The sequence below is a fragment of the Lepidochelys kempii genome, chromosome 2 (assembly GCF_965140265.1).
Source record: "Lepidochelys kempii isolate rLepKem1 chromosome 2, rLepKem1.hap2, whole genome shotgun sequence".
Classification (NCBI taxonomy): domain Eukaryota; kingdom Metazoa; phylum Chordata; order Testudines; family Cheloniidae; genus Lepidochelys; species Lepidochelys kempii.
This window is the reverse complement of record NC_133257.1, coordinates 369290-381416: the sequence shown is the minus strand read 5'-3', so window position 1 is coordinate 381416 and position 12127 is coordinate 369290. Positions and strand designations below refer to the sequence as shown.

At 45.9% G+C, this 12127-nt stretch overlaps 1 protein-coding gene across 1 annotated transcript in view; it reads right to left on the bottom strand.

Moving 5' to 3' along the window:
- Positions 1 to 12127, bottom strand: part of IQANK1 (IQ motif and ankyrin repeat containing 1) — a 116220-nt gene that overhangs the window by 19959 nt on the left and 84134 nt on the right. The window contains exons 9-10 of the mRNA XM_073335041.1: positions 2059 to 2167; positions 855 to 951 (exon numbers count right to left, since the gene is read on the bottom strand). Of these exons, the coding sequence (XP_073191142.1) occupies positions 855 to 951; positions 2059 to 2167 (206 nt within the window). The remainder of the gene's footprint in view (positions 1 to 854; positions 952 to 2058; positions 2168 to 12127) is intronic.

Sequence of the window (12127 nt, the reverse complement as noted above, 5' to 3'; positions counted from 1 at the left end):
GTCACTATAGGTTACGTGCTTTGTTAGAGATAGCTATAAAAGATTAGGTAAAAGTAAATACCTCTGAGCAGTCCAAGGGAGCTTTTCTTTGGGCAAGGAGCTGACATCTAAACTCCCCGTCAGCTGGACAGAAAGAGGGCCCCTGGAAGCCTGGATGGTGATCACGTGAAACCATCTCAGACTGTGGGTAACTATATCTGGGATGTCTTAAACCTATTGCGTATGTGTATGTGTGCTTAATATCTAATAAATCGTAATTTTGGATAAGAGCACACTTGCTTGTATCAATCATTTATCAGATGGAAGCACTGTGTTCCCATTGATTTATTCCTAACACCGCCTGGAGAGAAACAATTAAGTTACCCCAGCTTTGGGTTCTGAGAAACCCCAGGTAACACTGGTGGCACCAGGGAGATGATCCCTCCTTAAAAACCTTCTTATGCCATTCTCAGAAGGGAGTCTAAAATAAAGCCACTCCATATGTCTCCTTCCTCCTTTAGGTTTCCTTCCTCTTCTCCATTTTTCTCTCTTCCTTTAGGTTGTAAGGTGATCAGGGAATACAATAATTGTGTGTCTTGTACCAGAGCTGAGCAGATTTCATGTATTTAACAAATAAATAGAATTATTAATACCAACAATAAAAGGGTCTTCTTCACCATGGGATATAATGGTACTAGTCCAACAGCCCACTACATCAGGGCTGCTTAATGGCAAGAGGTGTATCAGTACTTTTAGGTCAGTCTCTTTGCGAAGGCTCTCTTCCTCAGAGTTGAGGGGAAGCAGCATTGTTGTTAAGACATTTCTGCTGGATACAAACATGACAGCAAGTATGACCATTGTCTTTTCTAACTCACCGTCCATCTGAATGGATTTTGCCTCCCACATCCTTCAATAGCACATCATCAAGCTCCTGTATGGAGCACTTCAGCCCTTGGAATTCATTCCCCACCCCTAGTAAAGGATAGAGAAAGCACTGAATAGCATTATCTATTCTACACAAAAAACAGCAAGAACATTAATGTTGAATGGTTAAGCACTTCCAAGGAAAGTGGTGCAAATCCCTTCAGTAAAACTATTATTGATTTTTTTTATTACCATACTGCCACTTCCCTTGGAAGAGGAGTCCATAACCTAATAACACTCACAGTCAGGAAAATTTCCCAGATATTAACCTAACTTCTCCCTTTCTTAATTTCATTCTATTGCCCTTGGTATACCTACTTGGACTAGTCAACATTTCTTCTTCCTCCTTGGTGTTTATGCCCTTTGGAGATTTGAATCTTCATAGACACAGATTATAAAGACAGAAAAGAACATTGGAATCATCTAATTTGACTTTCTGCATAATACAGACCACGGAACATCACCCAGTAACTCTTTCATAAAGGCCAGTAATTTCTGTTCCCCATGTAGATACTTATAGACTGCGAACAAATCCGCCGTTTGGGTTCTCATACTGGAATTTAAGGGCCTACATTGGATATTTTAGCTCAAATACAAGATTTAAGCACCAAATGTAGGTGACAAGGTTTGAAAATATGCTTAGAACTATAAAAGACATAACAAAGTTGTATTGTATCCTCCACCCCAGACAAAGTCTATCGTGGCCAGAGGCTGCTCATTTCCTAACCCATCACAAGCAAGGTTTCTCCAGGAACACACCTGAGGTCAGATAGGGCAGAGCGGCACTGATCGCCTCTTAACCACCCATAGTAGCGAGAAAGAACTCAACAGTATCTGTCCACTGTCTCTAAGTTTAGCATCTTTTTTCCTAACAGTTTTAGTCTTAATAATTAATATAGTTAATGAAGTGTCTTGTGCCCAGCTGGCACGATCTTGGAGTTTTTTTAGTTCTGACTAGTGGCTCATTGTAGAGGAACTTTCCTACGTGGTGAAAGGATTCCAATCTCATATTCATGGAGCACGTACACCCCATGAGTAGGATCCATATGAACAAAGACTTAAAGAACTACAGATACACCTGGGTCCTGATCAAGAACCTCCCTCTTCCCCCAATTTTACTCTATCAAGCAGTTCATGACCAAGGCCTAAACCTACCTTCCTGAGTCTGTTCTCGCAACCTGAGCCTGGCCAGGGACAGTTTCTCCTCTGCTTTCTCAGCAGCCAGACGTAGAGTCTCCACCAACTTCTCTGCATCACCAATTGCCTAAAGTAAGGAAATGCATTAGGACAAGTTTTTCATAGATTTTAAGGCCAAATGGGACTATTGGATCATTTAATCTGAACTCTGTATAAAAAACAGGCCACAGAATTTCATTCCAGTACTGAGCTCACCAATACAGTATACAGAAATAAAATCACCACTCTTTTACTTACTACTTCCCTATACACCTAAGGATTGCATTAGACCGTTTTGAAACAGCATCACACTGGGAGCTCATGTTCAATTGCTTGTCCACTATGACCCTTAAATCCTTTTCAGAGTCACTGATTTCCGGGATACAGAATGGGGGATTGTAATAGGGGCTGCTTTCTTTGTTTCTAGAGATATGACCTTCCATTTATCTTTGTTATAACATTTTGTTTGAATGGGCCCAGTTTACCAGGCAATCCACTTCACCCCCTATGACTCTCCTGTCCTGGTCATTTTTTACCACTCTACTAATCTTTGTATTATCCGCAAATCTAATCAGTATTATTGGTAGTCCATCCCTGGCGATGACGACGATATTGTCATAGTTCTCATATATGGCTACGCATATGACTCTGAATCCTGATGCACAGAGTGAACTGCACTGAGAGGGCATGGGAAGTCTGTATCTATGGGGTGTGATTATGCAGCTCTGTGGTGCCTTTCACATGCAGCCTGGAGATAATTTCGTGATTCTTTAGATTATCTTTGAAGTGCTTATACGGACAATGCTTCTTTCTTTTGCCCTGACTCAGCTCCCCAAACAAGATCTGTTTTGGGAGACAGTGGTCTTCCATTCTGAGGACATGCCCGGTCCACCTAACTTATATTCTCAATAAAATTTCCTCAGTGCTGGTTGTGTTTGCTCTCTGAAGGACTTTAATATTCCTGCCAGCGAATGCTCATTATTGGGCGGAGGGAGCACATGTGATATTGCTCAAGTTCTTTAATGTGATGTCTATAAAGAGTCCACGTCTCAGATTCATACAGGAGTGAAGTTAGAACCACTGCACTGTAGATCTTCAATTTGGTGGAGAGACAGATGTTGTGTTGATTAAGAACTTTTGTTTGAAGTCGGCCAAGGGCCTGGCTGGCTCTCCTAATTCTGGAGGAGATTTCCTTATCAAGAGAACTGTCACTTGAGATGGTACTGCCCAAATACTTGAATTGATCCACATTTTTCAACTGTGTACCATGGATGAAGGTGGCTGGCACTGGGGCATTGGAATGAAGTGCTGGCTGAAACAAGACCTCTGTCTTCCAGAGACTGATGGTGAGACTAAAGAGCTGAGATGCTTCAGAAAAATCAATGATGACCCGATGTCTATGAGCCATCAAGGCACAGTCATCTGCGAAAAGTGCCTTGACAAGAAGCCTCTCCAGCATCTTGGTCTTAGCATTGAGTATTCAAAGATCAAAGAGGGAGCCATCAAGTCAATAGTGGATGTATATCCCCTGATCCGAGTCCCTTGTGGCATGGCTGAGGACACAGGCAAAGAACAAGTTGAACAGCACTGGAGCAAGTATGCAGCCTTGCTTCACCCCATTCAAGATTTCAAATGCATCGGAGAAGTCACCACTGTCGAGTACTTGCACTGTCATGTGGTCATGGAACAGACAGATCATAGAATCATAGAATATCAGGGTTGGAAGGGACCCCAGAAGGTCATCTAGTCCAACCCCCTGCTTGAAGCAGGACCAATTCCCAGTTAAATCATCCCAGCCAGGGCTTTGTCAAGCCTGACCTTAAAAACCTCTAAGGAAGGAGATTCTACCACCTCCCTAGGTAACGCATTCCAGTGTTTCACCACCCTCATAGTGAAAAAGTTTTTCCTAATATCCAATCTAAACCCCCCTCACTGCAAATTGAGACCATTACTCCTCGTTCTGTCATCTGCTACCATTGAGAACAGTCTAGAGCCATCCTCTTTGGAACCCCCTTTCAGGTAGTTGAAAGCAGCTATCAAATCCCCCCTCATTCTTCTCCTCTGCAGACTAAACAATCCCAGCTCCCTCAGCCTCTCCTCATAAGTCATGTGTTCCAGACCCCTAATCATTTTTGTTGCCCTTCACTGGACTCTCTCCAATTTATCCACATCCTTCTTGTAGTGTGGGGCTCAAAACTGGACACAGTACTCCAGATGAGGCCTCACCAATGTCGAATAGAGGGGAACGATCACGTCCCTCGATCTGCTCGCTATGCCCCTACTTATACATCCCAAAATGCCATTGGCCTTCTTGGCAACAAGGGCACACTGCTGACTCATATCCAGCTTCTCGTCCACTGTCACCCCTAGGTCCTTTTCCGCAGAACTGCTGCCTAGCCATTCGGTCCCTAGTCTGTAGCTGTGCATTGGATTCTTCCATCCTAAGTGCAGGACCCTGCACTTATCCTTATTGAACTTCATCAGATTTCTTTTGGCCCAATCCTCCAATTTGTCTAGGTCCTTCTGTATCCTATCCCTCCCCTCCAGCATATCTACCACTCCTCCCAGTTTAGTATCATCCGCAAATTTGCTGAGAGTGCAATCTACACCATCCTCCAGATCATTTATGAAGATATTGAACAAAACCGGCCCCAGGACCGACCCCTGGGGCACTCCACTTGACAGCGGCTGCCAACTAGACATGGAGCCATTGATCACTACCCGTTGAGCCCGACAATCTAGCCAGCTTTCTACCCACCTTATAGTGCATTCATCCAGCCCATACTTCCTTAACTTGCTGACAAGAATACTGTGGGAGACCGTGTCAAAAGCTGATGATTTGTATGCACCTTCTTGGGCAGCTCAGTTTATGTAGAATAGCCCATAGGCCCATAGACCCTCTCTGTTGACCGTATCAAAAGCTTTGGTCAAATCTATGAAAACTGCATACAGATCCATGTTCTGCTCTAAACATTTTTCCTGGACCTGCCTTACAACAAAGATCATGTCCATAGTTCTACAACTTGGTCTGAAACCACTCTGCGCTTCTGGCAGATTCTCCTCAGATACGTTTGCAATGAGTCTGTTCAGTAGAATGAGAGCTAAATCAGTGCTGGGGCCAAAGAAAAAGTGTACACCAGGACTGGTTCGATGAGAACAACGAGGACATCTCCAAACTTCTTAGTGACAAGCAGAAAACATTTGTTGAATGGCAGAATGAACTCACTTCCATCTCAAAGAAAGATAGGTTTAAGTACCTATAGAGCAAGGCCCAGTCTGAACGAAGGAGAATGCAGGAGAGTGGTGGGAGAGGAAAGCTGCAGAAGTCCAGCATTACGCAGATACAAACAACGCAAACATGTTCTTTGACTCTCTCAAAGCAGTCTACGGACCATCTAAATCTGGCACAGCCCCCTTAAAGTCGACAGATAGCACAACCCTCAGAGACAAGGTGGGAATCATACAGAGATGGGCTGAATACTTCAGTAGTCTATTCAACAGACCATCCACAGTCGATTGGTGTGTCCTTGACCATTTACCTGAGAAACCCATCAGAGAGGATCTCGATCTCTCTTCATCAGTTGAGGAAGTTATAAAAGCCATCAAAACAACTGAACTCTGGCAAAGCATCTGGAAAGGATGGTATTCCAGCAGAACTGTATAAAGGAGCAGGCCCAAAGTCTATCGAGGTGTTTCATGACATCCTGAGTAGCACTAGAGAGGAAGAAGAAATGCCACAAGACTTCAAAGATGCTATTATTGTATCACTGTTCAAAAAAAGGCAGCAACGCCAACTGCGGAAACTACAGAGGCATTACTCTCCTCTGTACAGCAGGCAGAATATTAGCTCACATTCTACTGAAATCAGTAGTGATTTTACAATTACTTCCAGATCATTGTCAAAAATATTGACTAGCATCAAGCCTAATGCTAATCCCTGCAGAACCTGCTAAAAACACTCCCATTCAATGATGATTCCTCATTGACAACTACTTTGAGTTCTCTCAGTTAGCCAGTTCTTAATTCATGTAATGTGTGCTTTATTGATATTGTATAGTGCCTAAGTATATTACATCTCTGTACTTAGGTTTATCAACCAACATTTTAATCTCCAATTAAATGATATTAGGTTTTTCTGACAAGACAAGACCTAATTTGTTTGCTCCTTTTAGAATATTGACACAATACAGGTTTCAGAGTGGTAGCCGTGTTAGTCTGTATCAGCAAAAATAACGAGGAGTCCTTGTGGCACCTTAGAGACTAACAAATTTATTTGTGCATAAGCTTTCGTGGGCTAGAACCCACTTCACTGGATGCATGGAGTGAAAACACAGGAGCAGGTATAAATACATGAAAGGATGTGGGGTTGCTTTACCAAGTGTGAGGTCAATCTAATGAGTTAAAAATCAATTAACAGCAGGATACCAAGGGAGGAAAAATAACTTTTGAAGTGGTAAGAGAGTGGCCCATTACAGACAGTTGACAAGAAGGTGTGAGTAACAGTAGGGAAAATTAAGTTTAGGTTTTGTAATGACCCAACCACTCCCAGTCTCCATTCAGGCCTAATCTGATAGTATCCAGTTTGCAAATGAATTCCAGTTCTGCAGCTTCACGTTGGAGTCTGTTTTTGAAGTATTTTTGTTGAAGAATTGCCACTTTTAGGTCTGTTTTTGAGTGACCAGAGAGACTGAAGTGTTCTCCTACTGGTTTTTGAATGTTAGGATTCCTGATGTCCATTGTGTCCATTTATTCTTTTGCACAGACTGTCTGGTTTGGCCAATGTACATGGCAGAGGGGCACTGCTGGCATATGATGGCATATATCACATTGGTAGATGCACAGGTGAACGAGCCTCTGATAGTGTGGCTGATGTGATTAGGCCCTATGATGGTGTCCCCTGAATAGATATGTGGACAGAGTTGGCACCGGGGTTTGGTTCCTGGGTTGGTGTTTTTGTTGTGTGGTGTGTAGTTGCTGGTGAGTATTTGCTTCAGGTTGGGGGGGCTGTCTGTAAGCTAGGTCTGACCTGTCTCCCAAGATCTGAGAGTGAGGGATCGTCCTTCAGGATAGGTTGTAGATCCTTGATGATGCGCTGGAGAGGTTCTAGTTTGGGGCTGTAGGTGACAGCTAGTGTCATTCTGTTACTTCCTTTGTTGGGCCTGTCTTGTAGTAGGTGACTACTTGGTATCCTTCTGGCTCTGTCTCTGTTTCACTTCACTAGGTGGGTAGTGCAGTTTTAAGAATGCTTGATAGAGATTCTGTAGGTGTTTGTCTCTGTCTGAGGGATCGGAGCAAATGTGGTTGTATCTTAGAGTTTGGCTGTAGACAATGGATCGTGTGATGTGGTCTGGATGAAAGCTGAAGGCATGTAGGTAAGTATAGCGGTCAGTAGGTTTCTGGTATAGGGTGGTGTTTATGTGACCAGTGCTTATTAGCATTGTGGTGTCTAGGAAGCGGACCTCTTGTGTGGACTGGTCCAGACTGAGGTTGATGGTAGGGTGGAAATAGTTGAAATCTTGGTGGAATTCCTCAAGGGCCTCCTTTCCATGGGTCCAGATGATGAAGATGTCATCAATGTAGCACAAGTAGAGTAGGGGTGTGAGGGGACGAGAGCTGAGGAAGCGTTGTTCTAAGTCAGCCATATAAATGTTGGCATACTGAGGGGCCATGTGGCTTCCCATAACAGTCCCGCTGACTTGAAGGTATAAATTATCCCCAAATCTGAAATAGTTGTGGGGAAGGACAAAGTCACAAAGTTCAACCACCAGGTTTGCCGTGATGGTATCAGGGATGCTATTCCTGATGGCTTGTAATCCATCTTTGTGTGGAATGTTGGTGTAGAGGGCTTCTACATCCATAGTGCCTAGGATGGTGTTTTCAGAAAGATCACCGATGGATTGTAGTTTCCTCAGGAAGTCAGTGGTGTCTCGAAGATAGCTGGGAGTGCTGGTTGCGTAGGGCCTGAGGAGGTAGTCTACATAGCCAGACAATCCTGCTGTCAGGGTGCCAATGCCTGAGATGATGGGGCATCCAGGATTTCCAGGTTTATGGATCTTGGGTAGCAGATAGAATACCCCAGGTCGGGGTTCCAGGGGTGTGTCTGTGCGGATTTGTTCTTGTGCTTTTTCAGGGAGTTTCTTGGGCAGATGGTGTAGTTTCTTTTGGTAACCCTCAGTGGGATCAGAGGGTAATGGCTTGTAGAAAGTGGTGTTGGAGAGCTGCCTAGCAGCCTCTTGTTCATATTCCGACCTATTCATGATGACAACAGCACCTCCTTTGTCAACCTTTTTTATTATGATGTCAGAGTTGTTTCTGAGGCTGTGGATGGCATTGTATTCAGCACGGCTGAGGTTATGGGGCAAGTGATGCTGCTTTTCCACAATTTCAGCCCGTGCACGTCGACGGAAGCACTCTATGTAGAAGTCCATCTGTTGTTTCGACCTTCAGGAGGCGTCCACGCAGAATCCTCTTTGTTGGCAGGAAGCTTCGTGTGTGTTAGTGTGCTGTTCAGTGGTGTGTTAGAAATATTCCTTGAGTCGGAGACGTCGAAAGTAGGATTCTAGGTCACCGCAGAACTGTATCATGTTTGTGGAGGTGGTGGGGCAGAAAGAGGCCCCAAATTATGACAGACTTTTACCACTTCAAAAGTTACTTTTCCTCCCTTGGTATCCTGCTGTTAATTGATTTAACTCATTAGACTGACCTCCCACTTGGTAATAGCAACCCCCCATCCTTTCATGTATTTATACCTGCTCCTGTATTTTCACTCCATGCATCCGATGAAGTGGGTTCTAGCCCACGAAAGCTTATGGCCAATGTGACAAAGCTCTATCCTTGCCTCCGTGGGTCCTGCATTTCCTGGAGGATTTCGCTAGCCTCAGAGGCTCATTGTGACCCTCCACGTAACCCTTCTCTCTCTAGAGACAAGGGTCACAGTCTACTGAGCCATTTTCATCATAAGCCAGCGAGGGAGGTGAGGAGAAGTTATCCTTCCTTGCACAGTCTCTGTTGTCTCCCAGTCTCAGTGATTAATCAGGGGGAAAAGGGGGCGGGGAGCCGAGGCCCACCCTCTACTCTGGGCTCCAGCCCAGGGACCCGAATAGTATCAGCTATGGTAGCTGACCTTTTAGAAACATGACATGTACAATTCCCTGGGCTACTTCCCCCACAGCAGCCCTCAATTCCTCAAGCTCCACTTCACCCTTACCTCAGGGCCTCTTCCTTGTGCCTGATATGGTGTGTACTACTCAGCCTCTCCAACAGTGCAACTTCCTCCCACAGCTCCTGACATGCACCCCCACCTGACTGGCTGGGAGGCTTTTAACTAGTTTCAGCCAGCCCCTGATTGGCTTCAGGTGTCCCAATCAACCTAGCCTTCTCCCTGCCTTCTGGAAAGTTCTTAATTGGCCCCAGGTGTCTTAATTGACCTGGAGCAGCTGCCATTTCACTTATCCTGGTACCAGGGATTTGTTTAGCCTGGAGCTAATATATCTATCTCTCACTACTTTTCTATAGCCATCTGGCCTTGCCCTGTCACATATTCCCCTCCCCCCACTCAACACCATAGAGTTGGGCAACTTGGGACGCCAGGCAGTATGCTCGTGACAGACCATCAGCGTTGCCATGGTGGCATCCAGCCCTGTGCTGTATGCGGAACTGGAATGGTTGGAGGGATAAGAACCACCTGGTGACCCTTGCATGCTTTTCCTTATTCCGCTGCATCCAGTGGAGGGGTGCATGGTCCGTCACAAGAGTAAATCGCCAGCCTAAGCGGTAATAATGCAGTGTCTCCATAGCCCATTTGACAGCAAGGCATTCTCTCTCAACTACTGCATATTTCTGTTCTCTTGGGAGAAGCCTTCTGCTTAGGTAGAGGCTCGGGTGTTCCTCTTCTCCCACCATTTACGACAGAACTGCCCCCCAATCCCACCTCGGAAGTGTCTGTTTGTAAGATAAATTCCCTGTTAAAGTCCGGGTCTATGAGTACGGGGTCATTACAGAGGGCCGTCCGAAGGTCTGTGAATGCCCCCTCTGCTGCGTCGGTCCACTTTACCATGTCTGGACCTCGGGCCTTCACCAGGTCTGTTAGGGGACTTGCCCTAGTGGCGAAGTGGGGAATAAAACGTCTGTAGTAGCCTACCATGCCTAGGAACACAAGGACCTGCTTCTTTCGGGTCGGCCGGGGCCAGTTTTGAATTGCCTCTAGCTTATTTGTTTGGGGCTTCATTATGCCTCTTCCCACAATATATCTCAGGTACCTAGCCTCTGCTAGCCCTATGGCACATTTAGAGGGATTAGCAGTGAGGTCAACCCGCCTTAAGGTGCGCAGTACTGCCTCAACTTTCTCCAAGTGGGTTCCCCAGTCTGGTGTTTGGATGATGACATCATCTAGGTATGCAGCTGCATAACTAGTATGGGGGCGCAGCAGCTTATCCATGAGGCGCTGGAATGTGGCTGGGCCCCATGGAGCCCAAAAGGGAGGACAGTGTACTGGAATAGCCCATCCGGGTTGGAGAATGCTGTCTTTTCTTTAGCTTCTTTGGTCAGAGGAATCTGCCAGTACCCTTTGGTCAGATCCAGTGTAGTCAAGAATCGGCACTACCCAGTCGGTCAACCAGTTCGTCGATGCGCGGTAGGGGGTGTGCGTCAAACTGGGATGTTTCATTCAGTCGGCGAAAGTCATTACCGAGTCTCATGGTACCGTCTGGTTTAGGCACTAGAACAATTCAGCTGGACCACTGACTGTAAGATTCTTCAATAACCCCATATTCTAACATTTTCTTTACTTCGGCCTTGATTTCTTCTCTTTTGGCTGCTGGAATTCAGTAGGGTCTCAATGTTACCTTGGCTCCAGGGATCGTGCGGATATGGTGCTAGGTCTCAGTCATCCACCCTGGTTTTGTAGAGAACATATCTAGGTTGCGATTAATCATGTTGGCTGCCTCAATCTTTTGGATCGGCGGCAAGTCGGATGATCTCCTCACTTGCTCGTGTAAGTTATCCTCCTGGGGAAGGGTCACCTGCATGACTAAGCATGCCTCTCGATCGTGCCAAGGTTTTAGAACATTGATGTGGTAAATTTGCTCCAATTTCCGGCAGCCTGGCTGCCGCACCTTATAGTTCACCTCTCACATGGCTTCGATTACTTCATAGGGTCCCTGCCACTGGGCCAACAGTTTACTTTCTGCTGTGGGCACCAGTACCATCACACGATCCCCTGATTGGAACAGTCGAAGCTTCGCTTGGTGGTTATAATGGGTTCGTTGGGTCTCCTGTGCTCTCTCCAAGTGTTCCCGTACAATGGGCGTAACTCAGCCTGTCTGATCTCTCATCTGCAGTGCATGCTCAACTGTGTTCCTTCCAGGATTTGGCTCCTCTTCCCAAACTTCTCTGGCTATATCCAATAGACCCCGAGGGTGGCGCCCATATAGTAGTTTGAATGGAGAGAAACCCGTGGAAGCTTGCGGAACCTCCTGGATGGCGTACATGAGGTAAGGCAATAGGGTATCCCACTCTTTCCCATCCCGGCTCACCACTTTCCTAATCATGGTCTTGATGGTCCTATTGAAACTTTCCACAAGGCCATCTGTTTGTGGGTGGTATACAGAGGTCTGTAGGGCTTGTACATAGAGCAATGAACAGAGATCTTTCATCAACTTGGACACGAAAGGTGTCCCTTGATCAGTCAATATCTCCTTGGGTAGCCCAACCCGGGCAAAGACCTGCACTACCTCCTTAGCTATTGCCTTGGAAGCTGTGTTGCGTAGGGGAACAGCTTCCGGGTACTGGGTTGCATAGTCCAGTACAAGAAGCACATGTTGGTGGCCCCAAGCTGTCTTCTCTAGGGGCCCTACCAGATCCATGGCTATCCATTCAAAAGGAACCTCTATTATTGGAAGAGGTATCAAAGGAGCCTGCAAGTGCGGGCAAGGGCTATGTAACTGACACTCTGGACAAGAGGTGCAATATCGCTGGACATCTTCATGTACTCCTGGCCAGAAGAACCTCCGCAGGATCCGTGCCTGGGTTTTCTCTACCCCTAGGTGTC